The sequence below is a fragment of the Cyrtonyx montezumae genome, unplaced genomic scaffold, assembly GCF_038088225.1.
Source record: "Cyrtonyx montezumae isolate F1298 unplaced genomic scaffold, pur_monq_1.0 scaffold_10, whole genome shotgun sequence".
NCBI lineage: Eukaryota > Metazoa > Chordata > Aves > Galliformes > Odontophoridae > Cyrtonyx > Cyrtonyx montezumae.
In genome coordinates this window covers 790163-813169 of record NW_027071826.1, presented here as the reverse complement: position 1 = coordinate 813169, position 23007 = coordinate 790163, and the positions used below count along the sequence as shown (strand labels likewise).

Genomic DNA, 23007 nt, shown 5'->3' with positions numbered 1-23007 from the left:
TCAGATTTGAAACGTGATGATGAAGTTTTGAACGTGGAACCAACAGTAGAAGTGAGGCCTAAGATTACTTGTTTAGTTGAAGGAAAAATACTTTCAGTAGCTTAAGGCCACTATCTACAGTCAGCTGCAGTGTGGTATTGCTGTCAGATTTTCAGTAGAGTAAATGTATTATGTAATTGTTACTTTGCTGAGCAGGTTGACCAGAGGCCTAAACCAAAGACAGTAAATCAAAAATTAATGTTTCCACTTGATCTCAGTTCTGATGTTGCTTAGGTTTACTTGATACTTGAGTCCTCGTGATCAACTGCTTTGGAGTCGGCACAGCCGGAGCTGCAGTGGCTGCTTGAGGTACAGGGTGGGTTTTCGGGAGGTTCCAGTCTCTCGGGAACCGAGTGAGAGCAGCTGTCCCAACGGCTGTTCTCGCGAGAGGTTAACGAAGCGTTAACGAGGCACAGGTGTTAACGAGGTAGGTGTTAACGAGGCATAGGTGTTGCCAGGGTTTCAGCGCCCTCGCCCACACTCCTCAGCTGATTAGGGCTGAAGAGGTATATCCCTGAAGGGCTCAGGGAGGGCCGCGAAGTATCACATTACAATTCATATCTATATATATATTATTATAAACCATTATTTATTTATTTACTCTCAATTTTTTTTCGTTTCTTTGTTTTTTTTATTTTTTTCTGTCATGGTCTCTACAAGACAGAGGGCTTGCCTTAAGAAGGCTGTGGCGACCCAGACAGAAGGTCTGCCTAGAAGTGTGGCTACACAGGTCTCTGGTTGCAAGGAGTGTCAGAGCCTGCTACTACTAGATGAGGGTGCTAAGCAGTTCTCCTGTGCAAGGTGTGAGCAGGTGGAAGATCTGCTTAACATGGTGGTTGAATTGAAGGAGGAGGTTGAGAGACTGAGGGCCATCAGGGACTGTGAGAGGGAGATTGACTGGTGGAGTAACTCCCTAGAGTGCCAGAGAGAAAGGTACCAGGGAGATCCCCCACAGTTTCTGGTGGACTCCCTGACCTGTCCCCGTAGGGCAGAAGGGGGATATCTGAGGGATAGGGAGGGCTGGCAGAGAGTCCCTACTCGGTGCCGTGGGCGATCTCCCCCTCTGCCTCCAAGGTGCCCCCAGATACCCCTAAGCAATAGATTTGCAGCATTGGAAGTTGAAGAGGTGATAAGGGGTGAAGTGCAGGAAGATTCCCGCAGGAGGTCACCAATGGCAAGGCAGTCACCTCCGTGCATTGAGACTGCTGCTACTAAGAAAGAAAGGAAGGTGATCGTAGTGGGTGGCTCCCTTCTCAAGGGAACTGAGGGCCCCATTTGCAGACCAGACCCAAACCGCAGGGAAGTGTGCTGTCTCCCTGGGGCTCGAATCAGGGACATTACTAGAAGACTCCCGGACTTGATTCGCCCCACCGACTACTACCCATTACTAGTAGTTCAGGCAGACTGCAATGAAATATCTCAGAGAAGTCTGCGAACTATGAAAAGAGATTTTAGGGGATTAGGGCGATTAGTTCAAGGGGTGGGAGCACAGGTGGTGTTTGCTTCCATACCTTCTGGGGCGGTGAAGGACACAGAATGGGCTAGGAAAACACAAGTGATGAATAACTGGCTGAGAGGTTGGTGTAGAGATAGACACTTTGGGTTTTTTGACCATGGGACAGTTTACTCGGCTCCTGGCCTGTTATCTGTTGATGGGACACACCTATCCCAAAGGGGGAAACGAATCCTAGCACAGGAGCTAGCTGGACTCATTGAGAGAGCTTTAAACTAGCTGTGACGGGGGAAGGGGATAAAACAGGGCTCGCCAGTAAAGCGCCTAAGGAGGCTGTGCTGGAAAAAGGGGTGAGGCAGATATCTCAGCTGAAGTGCATCTATACCAATGCACGCAGCATGGGCAATAAACAAGAAGAGCTTGAAGCCATTGTGAGGCAGGCTAACTATGACCTTGTAGCTATTACAGAAACATGGTGGGACCTCTCCCATGACTGGAATACTGGGATTGATGGCTACAAGCTCTTCAGAAGGGATAGACAGGGAAGAAAGGGTGGTGGCATAGCTCTCTATATCAAAGAGTGTTTTGATGTTGAAGAACTAGTGGTTGGAAATGACAAAGTAGAGTGTCTATGGATAAGGATCAGGGGGATAGTCCTTAGGAGTGACATCGTGGTGGGGGTCTGCTACAGACCACCTAGTCAGGATGAAGAAATAGATGAGATGTTCTATAAACAACTCGTAGATGTTGCACGATGGCCAGCACTCGTTCTCATGGGGGACTTCAACTTCCCTGATATATGCTGGAAATACAATACTGCGCAGAGGAAGCAGTCCTTGAGATTTCTAGAATGTGTGGATGATTGCTTCCTGACACAGCTGGTGCAAGAGCCTACCAGGGGAGATGCCTTGCTTGACCTACTTTTCACTAACAGGGAAGGACTAGTAGGGGATGTGAAGGTTGGAGATTGTCTTGGCCAGAGTGACCATGAAATGGTGGAGTTTGCTATTCTGGGTGCCGTCAAGAGGGTGACTAGCAAAACTATTACCTTGGACTTCCAGAGGGCAGACTTTGACCTGTTCAGGACGCTTGTTGCAAGGGTCCCTTGGGACTTGCTCCTGAAGGGTAAAGGGGTCCAGGAAGCCTGGATGCTCTTCAAGATGGAAATCTTAAAGGCACAGGAGCAGGCAGTCCCGGAGTCCTGTAAGTCAAGCCGGAGGAGCAAAAGACCAGTGTGGATGAACCGGGATCTTTTGTTGAGACTCCGAGGGAAAAGGAGAGTCTATGTCCTCTGGAAGATGGGTCAGGCTACTTGGGGTGACTACAGAGAACTGGCCAAGATCTGCAGGCAGAAAATTAGAAATGCTAAAGCCCAGCTTGAAATTAGGCTGGCTACTGCTGTAAAGGAGAACAGGAAACCCTTTTACAAATATATTAACAGCAGGAGAAAAACTAAGGAAAATTTCCCTCCTTTACTCAACGAGGCAGGCAATATAACCACAGATGATAAGGAAAAGGCTGAGGTTCTCAATGCCTTCTTCACATCTGTCTTTAATAGACAGGACAGTTATCCAAATGGTACTTGCCCTGACCTGGAAGTCTGGGACGGGGTGCATAATGCACCCCCTGTGATTCAAGCAGAGACGGTCAGAGATCTTCTCCTCCATCTGAACTGCCACAAGTCCATGGGGCCAGATGGGATCCACCCAAGGGTGCTGAGGGAGCTAGCAGAGGTGATTGCCGAGCCACTTTCTGCCATCTATCAGCATTCCTGGTTATCTGGAGAGGTCCCACAAGATTGGAGGCTTGCCGATGTGACTCCCATCTTCAAGAAAGGCCGTAAGGAAGACCCGGGGAACTACAGGCCTGTCAGCCTGACCTCGGTATCAGGGAAAGTTATGGAACAGATGTTATTGAGGGAGATCACACGACACGTGCATGGCAATAAAGGGATCAGACCCAGCCAGCACGGGTTCACCAGGGGCAGGTCGTGCTTGTCCAACCTCATCTCCTTCTATGACTGGGTGACCAGACAGGTAGATGAGGGAAAGGCTGTTGATGTAGTCTACCTGGACTTCAGCAAGGCCTTTGACACGGTCTCCCACAGTATTCTCCTAAGGAAACTGGCAGCCCGTGGTGTGGACAGGTTCACTCTTCTCTGGGTGGAGAACTGGCTGGAGGGCCGTGCCCAGAGGGTAGTGGTTAATGGAGTTAAGTCCAGCTGGCGTCCTGTAACGAGTGGTGTCCCCCAAGGGTCAGTTTTGGGGCCCATCTTGTTTAATATCTTTATTGATGACCTAGACGAGGGAATTGAGTGTACCCTCAGTAAGTTTGCAGATGACACAAAGCTGGGAGGATGTGTCAAACTGCCTGAGGGTAGGGAGGCCCTTCAGAGGGATTTGGATAGGCTGAACAGCTGGGCTGAGCAAAATGGGATGAGGTTCAATAAGACCAAGTGCCGGGTCCTGCACTTTGGCCACAATAACCCCATGCAATGCTATAGGCTTGGGGCAGAATGGCTTGAAGAATGTAGAGAGGAAAAGGACCTGGGGGTGTTGGTTGATGCTCGGCTCAACATGAGCCGGCAGTGTGCCCAGGTGGCCAAGAAGGCCAACAGCATCCTGGCCTGGATTAGAAATAGTGCAGCCAGCAGGAGCAGGGAGGTGATCATCCCCCTGTACTCAGCTCTGGTACGGCCGCACCTCGAGTACTGTGTTCAGTTTTGGGCCCCTCACTATAAGAAGGACATTGAGGCCCTGGAGCGTGTTCAGAGAAGGGCAACAAAACTGGTGAGGGGCCTGGAGCACAAGTCTTATGAGGAGTGGCTGAGGGAGCTGGGATTGTTCAGTCTGGAGAAGAGGAGGCTCAGAGGAGACCTTATTGCACTCTACCACTTCCTGAAGGGGGGTTGTGGTGAGGAGGGGGTAGGCCTCTTCTCCCTGATAAGTAATGACAGGACGAGAGGGAATGGCCACAAGTTGCGCCAGGGAAGATTTAGATTAGACCTCAGGAAGCATTTCTTTTCTGAAAGAGTGGTCAGGCACTGGAATGGCCTGCCTAGGGAGGTGGTTGAGGCACCATCCCTAGCGCTGTTCAAGAAGCGTTTAGATGAGGTGCTAAAGGACTTAATTTAGTAGTTGGGTAGAGATAGTGATAGGAGGATGGTTGGACTAGATGATCTTATAGGTCCTTTCCAACCTTATGAACTTATGAACTTATGAACTTATATCAGTAGAATTTTTATTCCTCTGCTCATTCGTTTCATGCAATGCAAACAACCATTGCTTCTTATTTTATAAAGAATAAAGCTAAATATCTGATACTTCCTATTATAAAAGAGTTTCCAAACTGTCCCATTTTTAACTCCAGTTTGTGAGCTGATGTTATTGTTTGATATCTACTGGTTATATTTGCAATCCCATTTTTATGACTTCTAAAATGCACTTTTTCTTTTCTAAAACTTGTTTAGAGATGATGTTAGGAAAGAGGAGGATAGCAGTTCTGGTTTTGTGCAACCAAAACGCCAACTTTACAGTGACCTGTTACTGCAGTGTAATACCAGCAACTGTCCTCTGACTTGTCCTTTTCCTAAGGGTCTACTCTTTGTGTCTGCTTGGCCTCGCTCTTCCCATTCTGCTCTATAAGAATAGAGTAATAACAGGTTCCTTAGTGTCTAGAGAATATCCATGAAGTGGGGAACTGCTAAAGTTTCTCCCTGTTCCTTTCTCCCATAAGCTGATAGCCTGTCTTTCCGTCTTACCCAGGTCGCCTTTATTTTGTGAAGAAGGAAATAAATATTCTTCAAATAAGTAAAAAATGACTAATCGTGGCCTTTTGTTGTCTTTCAGTACTACATGTCAGTTTGCATTCACCTCTTACAGTATTATAGAATTCGACTGCATGTCTGATGAAATCATAATTTCTGATGTACTTCTGGCCTAGGTCTTGAATTTGGATGGAAACAGCCTGAACAAGCTGCAGAATATCTCTAAATTTAAAACACTTGGAAAGCTTATCATCATCTCTGATTAATTTACTTCCTTAAATGGTATTTATGACTTGGTGAGAAATTAAGGGTTTTTTAACTCCTTTTTTTAATTATTATTTTTAAGAAGAAGCATTTACTAGCATTAATATTCTTGCATTGTGGGGTGGGCTCACGGGACAGGATTGAGCCAGGAAGTGTAGATCACAAAAGAAATGGGGGCTAAAGTAGGATGACAAATGCGGTGGCACTATAGCAGCCAGCAGGTTTCTCCAATTTGAATCGCAATAAAACAGCGGTATCGCTTTATCACACATCTGTCCTTCATAATCATCATTTCATTTTAATAAGTAGTAACTTTGAAAATCATACCTGACTTCTCTGCAGTCTCGACAGGAACATGGCCGAAACATCCACGACTTCTCTCAGCAGAGCAAGGGAAGTCCTGGACGTTGGATCTAATTAAGTCTGTTTAAAGAGTCCATCTATCTGATTACTTTAAGCAAAGTTGATTTTGCAATACTTCTGTCCACAAAACTATCTTCAAACCTGTATTGTTTTGCAGCCCAACCTTGGGGCAAGCCATAACCATGTGATCACTCTTCAGGACATAAGAGGCTTAAGCAAACTGCAATTTTTAACCTGAGCTGGAATCAGCTGAAAAAGGCCAAGGAAGTTGTAAACATCTTATGCAAACATCCTCCCAACTTACAGAGCCTGGACATCACACAGAACCCATGGTATAAGGCAGATATCAGTGCTTGAGGTTCCCAGGAAAGCATTCTAACCAGGTCCGCAGTTACATCATAAAGGCTTAACGTTTGGTCCTGCCCCTGACTGACTCTAAGGTCCTTGCAGCGTAAGAAGCCTTTGTTACCATTTCACGGCATCTTTACGCTCTCAAAGCTTACACTTTTTTTCTGTGGTCACAGCCTGAACAAGAGGCAGTAAGTAAGCTAATGTGCAGTTAGTCTCTCTGTCACTGTGTGTATCTCTCAGCAGCAGCACAGCTGTGCTGGCGGGAGCCTGGGACAGAAAGCCAGCGCTCAGCCCTTTTGCTGGCTCTCCTACGTTGATGCTGCCCAGCCAGCTTCTGAAACAAATGTTTCTCTCTATTTCTTTTGAATCAGTGCATTTTAACATTGTTTAAAGGGCTTAGTCAGAATCAACACAGTTAAACCTTACAAATTTGAGGCACTCTATGACATTTAGTCCTTTCTTTCATGATCACTTAAATGGCAAGTTTAATATTTTGTAATTCAAATTCAGGGAAACAGAATACTGTCTGAGTAGAATACCTCTCTTAAATACTTTGAATAGCAAACCAACAGGAGACAGAACTCCACTCAGGCACCCACTGGCTCCTTTAAGCTTCATTAACACTTCTCAATGCATGTTGAAATATAAAAAGCTACTAATTGCAGTCTGAGTTTCTTTGTTGTGATTAATTGAGCTCTTATGAGTCTAAACTTTTAATTTTGCTAATTTATTTGCCATCACCTTTGTGTCAGCATGGTAAATCTCGTGCATTACACAAACCTTCTTCGACATCCAGCCGCGGTGTTTGGTTAGTTCAGTCCAGAGCAAAGCAGAAAATCCTTATTACCTTTCAGAGGATGCCTTCCACCAGCTAGCTCATAGAATATCACACTTGGGTTCTTTAGCTGTCAGAATATATTGACATAATCCACAAACAAAGACCTGTTGTTCATCATGTGAGAAATGTGTATTTCGTGTATTGTTTTAAACTAGTGGGCAGTCCAACATATTCTCTGCTCCTGGGATAGATTTGGTTGATGTCTTGAGGCTTCAGTGACGCTTTTAAATCCTTTAAACATCAATCACATGTCCTCTGAAGCTTTCTTTGGCTTTGTAATATTCCTAGCTCATAAATGCAACTCCTAAACCATAAAAGAAATACTGATACAGCTCATGAATTAGTGAGTGTTGTAAGATGAGTAACATTCTGGGCAAGCCGTGTGGCTCCAGACCAGTTTATTACTATCAGTGTCACACAAAATCAGGATCATCAAAATCAGCCCAAAAGTCACTTGTGGTGCATGTTTCTGGCAGTCTACATCAGCAGAGGTGACACGGTGGCTCTGGTGAAGATCACTGCAGAGCTCTAGCTCTCACCATCTGCGAGCTGACAGTAAAATAAGCAGAAAAGAAATGGAAGTCTCTTCCTAGTATGTACTGGCATTTAAAAGAATTAAAATGTAGAAAAAAGTGACATTTTTTTCTCTCCTGAAGCCCTCCTCCTTACAGCTAAGTGTCAGTGGCCAATAAAGACTCTCACTAACCAAATGGAGTCCTGAGTACTGACGAAGAAGCTGCAGAAGCATTACACTACACTGCAGGATCAAAGATAAGCCAGGTATGATACAGTGGGAAAGGAAAGCCACGTGAATAGTTCTACACCTGTGTTTGATGTTCCTGATGATGTTTTAAGGAACACTTGGTTTTCCATTGTATTTTTCTCATTACTGTATTTATTGGGCAGGTGTTTTGTCTTTGCTTCTAGCAGTAGATCTGAAAGTACTTAATAAACATAGGTCTTAAAAAGTTCTCTGTTACTACCAGGAATTTTGTTTTGTCATGGTGTTGGAAACAGTCATGTCCAATTCCTGCTGAACTCAGTATGCAAGAAAGTTGCAATGCTTGCTAAATAGAAAACGTGGAGGGGAAGATAACTGGCTAATGGTTCGATGTGGTTCTTTTAAATATCCCTTGCTTTAAGGTCTTAACAATGGGTAAATTGTCAGAGTACTTTACCATAGGTATGAAGCACATCTTCCCAACCCCTGAGTGCAAGAGCTCTGGACTATATCCCAAAGCACTCCTGAACCTTAGGCTGAGCTTAAGTAACACACCCCATGGGCTGCCTGCGTTGGAGCTCAATAACATGCTGACACAACACTTACATGGTCAGAGCACAGTCACAGTGCAACTGTCTGCTCGCTATGTAAGATCCTCCTGCAAAGAAATGGACAGACACCTTCCCAGAAAGCACAGAACGTTCAGTAATCACTCTTCAATAATTTGATACATGTAAAATCCATAGGAGTATTACAAACCATTGGACTTATTAGATCTATGATTTGTTATGTCTGCTGATACATCACCTGCTCTTTTCACTAATAGAAATTTTTTATGGCCCTTACTGTGTACTGTGAACTGCATACAGTATTATTTATTACGTACTTCATAAAGTATTTTCTTTTTCTTCTAGGCATCACTGTTGGAATATTCTAGAACTGATGAAGAAAAAAACCCCATTCACAGTGTATTTTCTTGTGCTACAGGTCTGTCAGCAAGAACAGGGTAGATTTACAGATGCATTCTGAGTGGTATTCAGTGGTAAGACTGATGCTGTTTAATATACTTATGTCAACACTTAGATTAATCTATGTAAATGTTTTCATTTGTTATCTTAGATAAAACATTTTATGATGTTTGATTAAAAAATGTTCCAGAAAACTTGCAAGTCTGACAAGCACTTGCCTTGTTTCCGAGTACAGCCACCTCCAGGCATCTCAAAGGAGGTCCCAGATATCCTGAAGAGGGCATTTTTCAGTTTTTGCAGTACTGTTTTCATTTTAGCATTAAGAAATTTTTTAAGACCAAGGGGTGACTTCATGCAAAAAGCAGGCAAAGAAAAGCAATATCTGGTAATTTCTATTTCCAGTTCATTATGATCTCTCTGAGCTACAGAGAGACTTATGTAAAGCCATTCAGATTAGGGTTAATTTCACCTAACATTGGTTGTCTGCAGCATAGAGAATCATATATGAACTATTAAGCCTAGGTTCTTTCTATAGGCAGAGCAGAAACAAAACCAGCTTTGGGATGTGAGCCCCCTAAGTGTTTTGAGGGGTACTGTGGCTTGAAGTGAACTGCTCTCTAGCAGAGCCTAACGAGCTGTCACAAATGGAGATGTCCCTTTTGCTGGTATCAGTGTGCTGATATGAAATTCACTCTCAGATGTTTTGCAATGATTGTGAGTAACAGTGAATCTGAAATTGGTCTCTCCCACCTCTATCATGTCTTCCCTGTTTCCAAAAAAAAAAGTGACTACTAACACCAAATAAGTCTTGTTTGGTTGTGAAGGACTAGAACCAGATGTCCTAAAGAAACAGAAGCCTTTTCCTTATTTAGCCCAAAATCATCCCACTTTTTACTTATTGAGGTCTGTCCTCTAACCAGTGTTTGTCTATTGAACAGATTTACAATTGAACTGTTTTGTTACGTGCCTGCCCAGCTAGATACAAGCTCTCAGAGTGCCTTAGGCCATTCAGGAAAGGTCTTTCCTGGATTCTCTAGTGTTTAGCATTGCAGCAGATCCAATGCTGTAGCCTTTCTTTCACTGGAATCATTCATTTATGTCTCTTATTCAGCTGCTCATGGGTTTATAGGAATTTGGTATCTTTCAGTGTGACTGATTGGGACAAAAGTCACCACTAGGTTTGCAAGCCAGTGGTAAGGCTAATGGGTGGAGGTGCAGGCAGCACAATCACACTTCTTTCCTTAGGAAACTGAGCTAACGGAAAGCCACAAGAGTCAGTGGGAAAGATCCAAGGTCATCCTAACCTGTTGTGACCCATCAGTTGAAATCATGTTGATCTACTTGGTATGAAGGGTTAAAAGCTCCTCCGCCAGTTCAATTTGTTAATACGATGAGGAATAGCTAGGGGAAAGCACATATCCTGTTGATAAGCATAGCATTTCATTCTGTGTGCATTAGGGAATTCACATTTACTGGAACTGCAGGGAAAGTTAATGTGTTAGCATATGTCATATATCTTTTGTGACATCAGAGAGAAAGGATTCAGAGAGGGTAAAGCGCATATGTTGGAAAAGAAAATAATGTAGTCCAAAATATTCTTTAGTCATCAGCAAAGTAACTAATGACACTGAGTGTTTTAGGTGGGTATTCTCAGTCCCTACAATACTATCTGGTTGCTTGTTTTTTGTTTGTTTGTTTGTTTTTTAACTAGGGCTTCATGGTCTTTTTGTTTCTCCACTGCACAACGATTTGCTAACATACTGCAGTATCATCAGAAAGCAGGGGAGTCACAGTCATGCAAAGAGGATATGGATAGCCCTGATAGCCCTGTGTACAGGAAGCTTGAAGCCACGTGCCTGAAGTCAGCACTCATTTATGTCCTTTGACAACCTAGTCAGCAAAATATCCACATCCTATCTACATTTACTTGTTTCTATCCAAGACTATTTCAAGCAAACTAATGAAGGTATTAATCTAGCATGTAAAGAAAAAGAGTACTTTGTATAAAAGGAGCATGAAGTACTAGGAGGTTAGGATAAAAGCTGTGATTTAGGACTCAGCATCTGCTAGACTATATAAATAACTGTTTAAACAACAATCCCCTGGAGTTATGCTGGTATCCTGCTTCCATTACAGGCCTGGTTTAGAACAAGTATCTATAAAACAGACCAGACAGTAAAATAATACATTGACAGAAGGATTTAAATCACCCGGAGATATCTGAAGGCAAATGCAGACATGGAAAAAACAAACTGGGCATGTTCAGATTGCTTCATCTGCAAAGATACATTTATGAACAGGAGCTTATGTTATAGAGTCTTTGATTTTGAAGGAGAAAATTAGGTTTTTTTTAATTGTATTACAGATTAACAGTTCTTTCACATAATGAGGAAACGTCACATTCCGCATCTAATAAATTCAACAAGAATACTCCAAAGGAAGAAGGTATGAGAAGCTTTTAAAATATGATTGTCTCAATTTTAGTCCACTGAGGAAGGAAGAAGGAGTCTTCAGCCAATAGCTGGAAGCTCCCTGCTGTTCTCTTTTGGGTGTTTCGTTGTCTTGTTTTTATGGGATTTGTTTCTGTTTTCATTTTGCACAGTTGTGGCATGTTTCACATTATCTAGTTGGCTTTTCTTTCCTAAATTCTTTGGGTACAAGTTATCAGGCCAGTTCTTCACCAAACTAATACCAGTCTTTTGTCACCTGCACTTCGAATCCTGTCACATGAACATCTAGGCACACCCTGACATTTATTCACCTTTCTACAAAGGATTTTGTTTTGAGCAATGGAATGTACCTTCCTCTGGCTGCTGGTGTGATGTGGAACAGGGTGGACATGTACATCTGATCAGATAGATCACTGATATTCTGTGCTGCACTCTTCAGGTAAATCTGTGCATTATACTACAGAGTTTTATCAGTGTGAGGAATATGCTGGGATAGATAGCATTTCAGCCTCTTGAGCCTGATCTGTGAAAATACGGCTGCCTTGCACTGTGTATTATTCTGATAGCTATCACAAGCACTTATTAGAATTTGTTCTGCCATTTCAGGGTAAAATACCTTTTATGACAACAAGAAGGCTTTTGAATATTCAGATAAATTCAGACAAAGCTCTCAGACATAGGGTTTGGATTCTGTGTGGTCCTATATGGAGCCAGGAGATGGACTCAATGGTCCCTGTGGGTCCCTTCTGTGATTCTCTGGTTTATCCTGCCATTAAACCTTCTCTTATTTCATAAGTGAGAAAATTTCATTCATCTTCCAAAGGAGATGGTCATACCTCTTTCTTCTTCCTTTTGCCATCTACACTACATTGGTCTGTGTTCTAAAGAGCATTTTCAAATCAACTTTCAGTTTGCTTTTCTCATCTGTACACAGGACTATAACTTCTGAAACCTGTCAGGATTCATTTACTTTCTTCCAATTATAAGAGAACATCCATAGTCAAATCCAGTTTTATCATATCAGAAAACACTTCCAAAGTCACCGTGCCGAGTTCCCTCCACGCATGGGTCAAAAATGAAAGTAACAGTGCATCAGAGAATCCTGCAAAACTACTTGTTAAGTGCATGCTTCTCAGGAGCTCACCAGACTTATCTTTATTCTTTGCATATGCTCAGCATCTAGGATGTGGGAAAACATGAATTTGATTCAGATTTTCTGTAGAAAAGCACACTGGCAGAAGCACACATAGATACAGGGTGTTTGGGCTTCCATCATAACCTAACACAATTTTTGTGCTCATTTTCCTCTTGTGAGTGATGAATGTTTTTCACTCAAACTGGAGACTCAGAAAGGGCTTGCAATAATCACAGAATCATATAGTGGCTGGAAGAGCCCTCTGGAGATCATCCAGACCAACACCCTGCTAAAGTAATGACCACCAGCTCCTCAGTAATTACCAACATTCAGTATTTTTATGAAAATTGAGGTAGCTAAGCACATTGTGTCATCAGCTGGGTTGCAAGGAAGGAGTAAAGCTATTATTAGAATCCTTTTCTTCCTTCTCTTTTCCAGTGTATTAGCTCACACTATTTAATTACACAGTAGATGTAACAGGAATGAAGATTTTACATGCAGTGAGAAGAATAACGCATGCTCTTTTATTTTGCTCCTCTGTCATCCAGCTTTGTGAGAATACACCCAATGTTTGCCATGAATATTCTCATGAATTTAGCAGCAGTTTACAGCTGTTTTCTTTTTTTTCTGCCCTCAGACTTCTGTGAGCAAATGAGTGATTTTTGTGTTTGTTTTATTTCCATGGTCTTGTTCCAGAAAACTTGTCCTGATATATGTAGCATTTCTACATCCGACTTCTAACTTCTGAACTTCTTGTTAACTTTTTTGGAATTATCCAAACTGCATGGAAATCCAGTGAGTGTGATGGCTGTCACTGTTACATAAAGCAGATACGTGCTTCACCTTAAATTCTGAGTATTTACCCATTATAAGCATTCAGATTTTTTTCCTGTAAACAGATCGTTCTACTAATGCACAAAGAAAGTCTGTAGGGTCTCAGCTTTATGTACTGAGGAAACTTAGCAATGCTGAGCTTTAAAGGAGCAAGCAGCAAGCATAAATGGAAACAAATATATTCTTCACTGAGAACAGATGTGATTTTCTTCAGTTCTTTGTTTTCAGTTGAAGATATAGGTTGTAGTGCTTGCAGGCTCTTGGAGATTAGACAATTCTAAATGCTTAAGTATTTTTAACCTAAATCTCCGCTTTATAGTCTAAAACAAGAGTTTGTAACACATGGAAGGGAGAGGGTGAGGCTGTATGTTGGAGAATAACAAACATAGTGCACTCATGGGCAGCCTTCACTGGGTTATATAGAGGGGTAAATTAACTGTTTTCTGCAATGAGTGATGAAAAGGCAGGAGGAGCATGGCAAGCAATCTGAACGTCACCCAGTAATGGCCAGAACGGTCATATTCTTCTGAGGAAAAATGCCAAACAAATTTCACTTGGGAACTTGCTGTTCCGGAGTATACTTTTCAGAATTTGAGGTCTAGACTTCCCCCTAAAGGAGATTGAGATGATGGTCTCAGCTCCCTCCTATACCATGTGGCATTAAGGAGAAGTACATCACAGAGCAGCAGTATCAGAATCCACGGTCCACACTTCAGATGATATATAACCTTCTCTTTCCAATAACCTTTTAAATTAAAATAGAAAAATACTGCTAGCACATTCTGTCTCCAGCACAGCCTGCATCTCAATGCCTCTTCTTCTGTAGAGCTGCTTCCTCGTCACTTCTTTACAGGGAGCATGGTGCATTTGAATTCTTGTATGTTCTGATGCTTTGATAAGTTGGTTTGGTCCTGCCTAGTATGGTGGCAAAGGTACAAACATTCCCCCAGGGTAAAACATAGTCAATACAGTCATTCATGGTCACTTAAAGTTGAAAACCATTGTTCAAAGATATATATCATTTACAGCCAGTTTGGAATCTGTTTCCTAGAAGAGCAGTATTGGTATGAGGTTTAGTTCAGACACTTAGTGATGTAGAGCTACCATTCATTGCTTGTCGTTCAGCTGCCAGTGTTAGATGGAATCACAGCAAATGCAGAAGAGAGGGTAAAAGCTGAGTACCAGCATTTGCAAATTTATATATAAATGTTATTTAAACTTTTAGGACAATATTCATGTCACTTCCAGCAGATCTTGCCCTAAAACTGCCACTGACTATGAAACCAAAAGAAGGCTTGACAGCAGTTGGGCATCTGCTGCGACCATTGTCTGTCACACTGACCAATGTTACCACTCATTATTTCCTAGTGCTCACCCATCTGTCAGTCTGTCTGCATTCATTGGGTGTGCCTCATCTCCTTTTACAATACAAACTCACTGGAATGGAGATTTTTAGTAGGATTCACTATTAGGTTGCCTAAATATAGTAATAACAGCAGCAAGGAGTCGGAGAGGAGCTAGCTCAACACGTGGGCCCTACAAACAGAAGGTTCATTGTCTCTGTGGTTCTCTTTATCACTACGACTCTGCTTGCTGAAAGAGTTTGTTGTCACCACAACTGATCTGTTTTCTACATCACAGCATGGAATTTCTGTAGAGATTTGTTGGATGACAGAACTCCTTCCTCCGAGCTCAAATGACTGCAGTATTCATTTTAACCATCCTTTTCCACAGAAAGATCAACACGTAATTAATAAGGGTGCTGGGAAGTGCCAGTAAGATCAGATTTACTCTCATCACCCTGGCCAGCTTTCCCTCAAAACTCCTTGCACAGTTCTTTATAGATAAGAAGCACTGTCAGTAGCACCTACACCACAAAATTAATCCACTCCAAATATCTTCTTCAATTCTTTACTGCCATAATACTCTCATCACACTCAATCAAGTCTAAGCATGCTGATCCTTTATGTAGTTCTTGTCAGAAATTACTTGGCATAAAGATGTCGTATAAATAGAACCTTTTAGTATGACACTGGTTTAGTAGTACCAGTGGGCTGACATTAGTCACATCTTCACTATTTTGCCAAACCTCAGCCTCTATGTTGGTAGTAGGTCACTGCCAAAACCAGGAAGGTTGAAATCCCTACGCAGTTCTGTCTCAAAGCTTACTCTGTCAGAAGAGTGTTATCACAGATCTTTGATCGCTTACATTTACATCTTTGTTGGAGTCTCAGGACCTTTGTAACTTCTTGTCCTAGAGAAACACATTTTCCCACTTAATGCCACAATGCTTATATAAAAGAGTTCAAAGCACTTTTGGATGGAGTAATTTCATGTTAGATGTTTTATTTCAAAACTGACCTGTACTTTTATTCAGTGGATATCACTTAAACAAAAACATGGCAGAATGAGCAAAGCAAGAGAAATTAACAGAAGCAATGTAAAGACTATCTTTAGAGAAACCTGTTTTATGTTTAGGTTCAGTGAAGATGTTATATCTCATTAGCTGCAACAGAACAGAGCCATTTTCTCATTAGATCGTTCAAGTGGAACAACACAAAAGATTTTTCATGTTTGTCAGTTGCATTTCAGTTGTGCTTTTTAAAGTGCTTGTTAGAAAGCAAGAATTGAAACCGTATGGTGTTGTTTGAGCTTAGAAAGTGCTTTTGATCTCAAGCTTCAAAAGAGATTTTCCCAGCAGAAACACTAGCACTTTATTTAGTGCTATTTCACATAGACACCAGAACACTCTGTACGTAGTATTATTTGCTCTTTTCAAGCTACTGATTAAATCTCCTTTTAAAATGTTCACTGCTGAATTACAGACGATTTACAGAAGGTGTTCAATTGCTGTTGTCATTCTTGTGTACGCAGTCCCATCAAAATTAACACATCGGCACAGACTGGCATACAACTTTAAATCAGTTGCTGCAGGAATTGTGGTGAGACTTGTGAACTACTGAAAATTTATAAATGCCATATAGAACCTTCCAAAGGTAATTTCTCATCTGTTGCCCACATTCTGTAATGGGTTTAAATTGGAACATGCATTATTTTCCATCTTAGTAACAACAACTGCAGGGCATCATAGGTTTGTTATTCGAGTTTTTACAATTCTGTTTCAGGATTTGGGTTTCATAGCTACTGATGCATTTTAATGTATACAGCTGGCATAGCTCTTGGGTTTACCTGAAAGCTTTTCTTGAAAGTGCAATACTGAAATCTTAACCTCGGAACAGTAAATTGCAGAGCTAACCCTACAGTTCTTTACTCACAAAAAGTTGACCATTATGGTTTATGTGACTTCAAAACAAAAGCAAAAAAAAGTCTAATGTTTCGTTTAGTAATCAAGAATATTAAGTATGGGAGCAGAAGTTTAAAAGTGAATTTGTACTGTGGTTAATTATGTCTAACCATTGTTATGCAAACAGCAGTATCTTGCTGCCAGCAGCAGAAATGAGACAGGTAAGTTACAGCAGCATTTCTTAGTATATCAAACATTTATTTACTATAGGAAAGTGGACAGCTCTGGCACTAACACATTTCTATCTTGATGATTAGTATTTGCTGCCTAAAGAGCTCCCATCAAAGTCAGCTGTGTAAATGAATGAGATCACTTTGTGTAATCAGTTTGTGAGCTGTTTGCTTTTGTTTGTTGGTTGGTTGTTTTTTTTTTTTTTTTTTGCAAGATTAGTCTGAAACGAGCATTTTTATTAGGCATACTTTATATATATATACTAAAAACTATGATACAAGCCCTGTTTTTTCTTGGAAGATAAAAAAATCATTGGGCTACATTTTGCCATCAAGAAAGAGAGAGCTAGTTAAGGGCTTGCTCCCAGAGATGTTACACAACCACCTTCAATTGATTTTTGGATGGGCACAGACACAACAGGAGTAGTTTTCAAAGGAAAATGTATTTCCAGTAAGCACTATGACCAAACCTCTAGGGGGAAAAACTTTGAATAAACTTGATTTAATCAGGTAGTGCTGTGCTGACTCAGACCTCGTTTGAAGTTGGCCTCTCCATGTCACTGTATTCTACATTAAATGTGTACTTCCTAGGATCCTTCTGCAGGCACTTCTCTTTACGCTTCTCAGATAGGCTAGATACAGGCTAGTATAGCAAATATCCTCCCTTGGTAGCTGTGTTTTCACTTCTTCACATGCCACACGTTCTCTGCTCCGTTCCTTTCTCCCTCAGCATGTTATAACATTGCAGAACTATGGAAAGAGTCTGGGTGGTTTCAATTTAATCTTTACTTCTTATGAAATTCTGCATGCAAAAATGAGAACAACGCAGCAAAGGCACCCAGACAGGATAAATGTTTGCCTCTGATTAAGCAACACTACTCATGTCATCTCAGAGCAGGTGGAATGCTGTTTTAGAACAGCTCGGGCCATCTTTCACCTTTTTCACCTTTCTCCTCACTGCACCACTTCAGGCAGAGTTAAAGCTGTTTAGGTGTCAGAACAGACCTCTTTTTACCCTGCTGTGGTTTAGATTTCCTTGCAATATTATCTTCCCTGAATTATTTAACTTTATAATGCATAGCTAGAGGATGTCAGTAGCTTCTCTTCGCATTTCACATATAAAAGTCACTGACATTTGCCTAATTTGTTTTATTTTTTAAATATTGATAAATCTTGCATACAACCCTAAAGTAAAAGTTGAACAGGAACGCAGTCATGCAATACGTTTCACTAGTTCTGTTACACAAGATCTATCTTCGGTCAGTAGTTATTTATTGTTCTAGCATCAGGGAAGAGTCACCAACACATCGAAGCAGGAAGACTGCAGTAATCATTTAAGCTATATTTATGTTGCTTTGCTTCACCAGAAAAAAAAAGTGCAAAGATATAAACTCGCACTTGTCCTTAATCTGTAATCAAATAGTTTATTTGCAAAATAATGTGAGTTCAACTTTGAATGTATGTCCATGTAGGGAAGAAGGTCCTCATTTCCCCATTAAAAAAAAGAAGTTTTAAGGTTCCTTCAGCTCTTTTTACAAAGTCCTTTCAAATTCAGCTCACTGCCCTTTGCTCCATCAATACTCAAGGTACCTCGCAGACACGAGGTCTTTTAGGATAATTAATGCTCCCATAAAAAAGTCATTTTAGCGAGCCACTGCACTGCGGAACTGCCTCGTGACCATTCTCCTTTTCTCTTAGAGAGCTGGTGGCAAATGTTAAGGGAAAGCAGGTTCAAAACAAGGAGCCTGAATCCCTGCATAATGTGCAAAACAGCTTTGTTTTGCCATTGCAGCCTCCACTAGAGTTCCCTGCTTACAGCAGAGCATCTGACTTGTTTGCCTTTCTGAACAGTGACATCTCTGAGGCTTCCTTGTGTTCTCCTTTAAATATTGCAGTTTTATATTTCAGTAGAAGGCAAATTTCACCAGGGAGAGATCATTTGGATGCACATGGAAACACCTGTGTTTTCTGACGGCACAAAACAGGAGGCGGTCACTCCATCAACAACTTGTGAATGGGAGTGATAAGAAGACAATGCACTGTTATCTCGTGGGCTCTTTCAGGCTGGGACACAAGCTCCCTTCCATTAGGTCAGTACCGTTTTTAAGTCGTCACAGCCAGAACGGTGTTAAAAGCTTTCTCCATGTCCACAGAAATCAACAAGATTTAAAAACACGTGCAAAGTAAAGGGAGGTAGTGAAGTACATGGTATTGTACCTGGATCTGTATTTAGAGGTAGAGCTCCAAGTTACTTCAGCCAAGTTCTGCTTGTGCATAAGAAAGTTGTTCTCATGGGAGGGCATGACAGAACTCAGTATCATATTAATATACAAAGTATGTTTGGTTTTCTTATAAAAAAGCCTCCATGGTTTTGAATTGCTTTTTCTTTATTATTTTTTTTTCTAAAGGAAATTATCCAAAACCCTCTCCCAGCTGAACTGACCATAAAAGTCGGTGTGAGACCGTAACAGTCGCAGTGAAAATGTGAGAAATTAGAGGAAGTTTTTTTCTTCAGGATTGTTACACAGATTTGACTGGTGCTACAATAGTGGCATTTTAATGGTGTGACTGTGAATGTATAATGAATGACATGAAATGGCAATTAAGTAATGAAATCGTTTCATTCAGTGAAGCAAACAATTAAACACATGTAGAATATCTGGGTCCTGTGGCACTCAGAGATCCCTTTGTCTTGCTCTGTTACAGTGCAGCCCGGTATAACTCAGGACTCAGTTTTCTGGATCTATTTGCCAGCAAGTCCGAATTCAACAGGATTTCTTCAGATTTGCAGTGGAGTGTGGTCTGCTCTCCCCATCTTTACTGCTCAGCAGCGCTGTCTGCCATGAGCTCGGGCTGCTGCTCCTTGTCTGCGTGCGGTCTGCAGGACAGCCACAAGGTGTCTTTGTTGTACTGCTGATTCTCTAGACCAGGGCTGCTAACATACGCCTCCAGTACTCAGAGTAACGGGGACTCTCACTTCGTTTGGATTATGGCGGATTTGCAGCTGAATAAATCAAAGCTGTAGGTCCTATTCTTGCATTTTACAAGGCGAGAATAAATTATTTGTGGTGTTGCAGAACTCAGCAGGGGCCTGTGAGGGCAGCACAGCCACTGAGTCAGATACCTCTTGTTTTCTGCTTAATTTGGTGCTCTCGCTTCTTGGAAAATGGATCTGAGAGCGACTGTTTTGTTTTTTGTGCAATCAGTTTGCATCAAAAAGTCACTGTCTGAGGGCTAGAGGAAAGGAACAGTAGTGCTGTCAGGGGAAAAAAAAGCTTACCCAGAAGAGCTCATCCCGTAAGTTGAGCCAGCGGGTGAGAGGAGCTCACGTGCAGCTAGTGGAGATGGAAGAACAACAGCAGAAGATGGTCCCCCACGAGTAAGCTGACTGCAAAAGGAAAGGAAAATGTGTAAGGAAATGTATAAGGAAAATGAGGCACAGGTGCCCACGCAGGGTGTGGTGGTGCTCATGGTGTTACTGACCTCTGCACGAGATCCATCTCTGCCTCACATAGGTAACAAATTTTAAGGCAAAGACCTAACATTTGCCTAAAGTTAGAGGAGAGGAAAAGGATGAGAAAGAGCTCATCTAGGTCTCCTCAGAGGCTGCTCAGTGCAGCTTTTTGCCCTTGTGTGCTCTGTGTAAATTCAAACCATACAGAAACCCCCTGTACAGGCCTGGACAGAAATGTCCACTGGCATGCCACCTGCATCAGAGATGGAGAGCATTGTGCCGGCAGCCTGCGAGAGGTGAGCAGCTCTCCTTCCTGAAGGCTGCAACAGCAGAACGTGGTGAACATAAAGTTAGAAATACTTACGTATTCCCACTAGCTTTACTTTGTTTGCATTGTCTGACCTTATCTATTTGCATAATATTCTTTTAAATTTCAATGTCTTTCAGGGATTTAAAATTTTACTTTTGTCTTCTGCCAGGGCATTTTGAAGTGCAGCATTTTATAATGGAAGTGTAATTCTGGTTTGGGGGCTAACTGCTCTCCCTTTAAAAACACTTTCAGGATCTCCTGGTTTAGCAAAAAAAATAAATAACATCCTTTTTGTGCAGTAGCACGTTTAGAGATGCAGAAGCACCATGACTGCAGAGGGCACTCATGCTACAAAACTTGTAGAAGAGATCTCTCTGCCTTGGAGAAATGTTTTAACATTTATTTGTTGTCTCCCAACATTGCAACATTTGATGACATCTTGTTTGCTTCTGATCCACACTCATTTGCAGCAAAGACCAGCAGTAATGGCACAGGGAGGCAAAGGGGATGCAGCAGGAGATAAAAGCCTTGAGGCCGCAGTGCGGTATCTGTGCATCTGTGCCTTTAAACCTTATCAGCTCCGGTTTTCTGGTGTAAAACTCAAGGTTAATGTGAGTTATTATGAGCTCTCAATGATGTTGGAGCACTCAGGATGATGGAGGCCCTTCTCACCCCCACTGACCCATTATGTTCCTGACAAGCAGCTCCACCACAGCCTTTGCTGCGAGACACATTAGTGGGGTATCACCAAGCTCACCAGGGCAGATCCAGATGTACGTGGTCACACAGCCCACAGACAGTTCAGCAGGAAGGCTATAATTAGGTTGCTGCCAAGAGCAGGGATAAACCTTCCAAGTAAAATCCCAGACGAGGATTTAAAGGCTCTCAGTAGTGACAGAGTTGGTTCTTTGCATGGATGTGCCCAGGATTGTCGGCATTTACTTGTCAATCTGTTCTGTGGCAAGAATCCTACACAGAAGAAAGCAAGCCTTCCTGGAGCATCTCTGTTGAGTCTCATTCAGTAACCTTACTTACAGCAATGGGAATTTGGCCCAATGAACTGTAGAAGTGCTGCAGCAGAGTAGTTCCCATCCCTCACACGCACTGAAATCAGTGGGATGTTTTTTCCTGATAAAAGGATGCAGCAGTGGCCCTTAGTCCTTTTCTGACTCTTGAGTCTAAATGACGGTGCAGAGTCATTCACAGAAACACCATTTGCACCCAGGCTTGTTGCAAACAGCCCCAGTAAAATACAAAATGAAAGCTTAGAGCCTGAAGAACAGTGATCTGCTGCAGAGGCCTCGCTTCTGCAACGGTCCCCTGGGCAGCGCCGCAACTGCAGGAGTCTCTGACTATTGCCTTCTTATTTAATTTTGCATAAAGTTGATCATCAAAAAAGCAAATAAAATTTTGAGCTTCCCATCTGCATATGCATGCAGACAGTTAAGAAGTAATGCTACTGCACAATTTTGCCTGCACAGTGTCATACTTTTCATTTACCATTTAATTCTTCTAAATGGATGTTGCTCCTCTTCCCATTATGGATCTCCATCACTTCTATGAAACATTATTTGCATAAAAGGAACTAAATAATTGATGGAGGACGTGAGCAAGAGCTAGCACACATCTTGGTAGGGGTTTGCTGGTAATCCCAGTGAGTCTAACACATAGCTCATAGCTTGTTTAATGGGATGGAAGCTGACAGGGTTTTCTTGTACCTCTGCTACAGAACTCATAGCTTCTGAATGACCTCCTTGTACTTAGCTACTTTTCTTGTTGATCTCGCTGCTCTTTTCCTCCATTAGCAGGAGAATTCTTCAAGGAAGTGATACAGTGCACTACAACTTGTGTTCCCGTGCACCATAAAATACTGCTGCATCTGAGGTCTGCTGGGCTTATTTTGTTGCTTTTAGAAGATAAAATAAAATAAAATAAAAAGAAGAAAAATCGTAAATGGATCGTACTATTACGGCAAGGTCTGCAAGCAGCTTCCATTTACAAATTCATTTGATCTTGAATTCAAACCTGAGTTCGACCTTGGGGTTACAGGCTTGGGTTTTCTTCCCATGTTAAGACTTCTGTTGGTAAAAATCTATTAAAGCTGTAAGATAAGATATATACTGAACGACTTCTGCATTTTAGATGTCTGCAGTTAGTGAAATGACTGTCAGAGTGAATATGTTTCTGAAAGGAGAATGAGCCGTGGAAGCAACAGCTCATGAAAATAAAGCATGTCTGTTGTCTGAAAGAAATGATCTAAGACTGCATTAGAATTGAATAATTATTCTTTTACATCATTATAAATTTCTGAAGTGTGCATTCTTTAATGATAAGCAGCAGTATTGGGAGGGTCTGGAAGCAGCTGGGCTGTTTTGCTTGCTGAGGGAGCCATCTCAGCTGCTCTGACAAGCAAGCTGCCATTTTCAATGTGATCACTTCTGATTCTTAAAGCAGTTGTTTTTTTGCTCTTAACTTCGTGCAAATCCCTCCTGGTATTTCTCTTTTCAAAGTAAGATGTGTTTCCATATGTCCATAAAAGTTTCCCCGACAATTCCGCGTGCTTTCTGGAATGTCTTATTCCTGGTGG

The 23007-nt window shown here is 41.9% G+C and overlaps 1 protein-coding gene across 1 annotated transcript in view; it reads left to right on the top strand.

The window, feature by feature from the left end:
• LRRC9 (leucine rich repeat containing 9) overlaps window positions 1-23007 on the top strand; it is a 49041-nt gene that overhangs the window by 10723 nt on the left and 15311 nt on the right. The window contains 8 exon segments of the mRNA XM_065747330.1: window positions 2-129; window positions 5435-5554; window positions 6043-6109; window positions 6112-6224; window positions 7731-7780; window positions 7782-7854; window positions 8710-8779; window positions 8782-8888. Coding sequence (XP_065603402.1) covers window positions 2-129; window positions 5435-5554; window positions 6043-6109; window positions 6112-6224; window positions 7731-7780; window positions 7782-7854; window positions 8710-8779; window positions 8782-8888 — 728 coding nt within the window.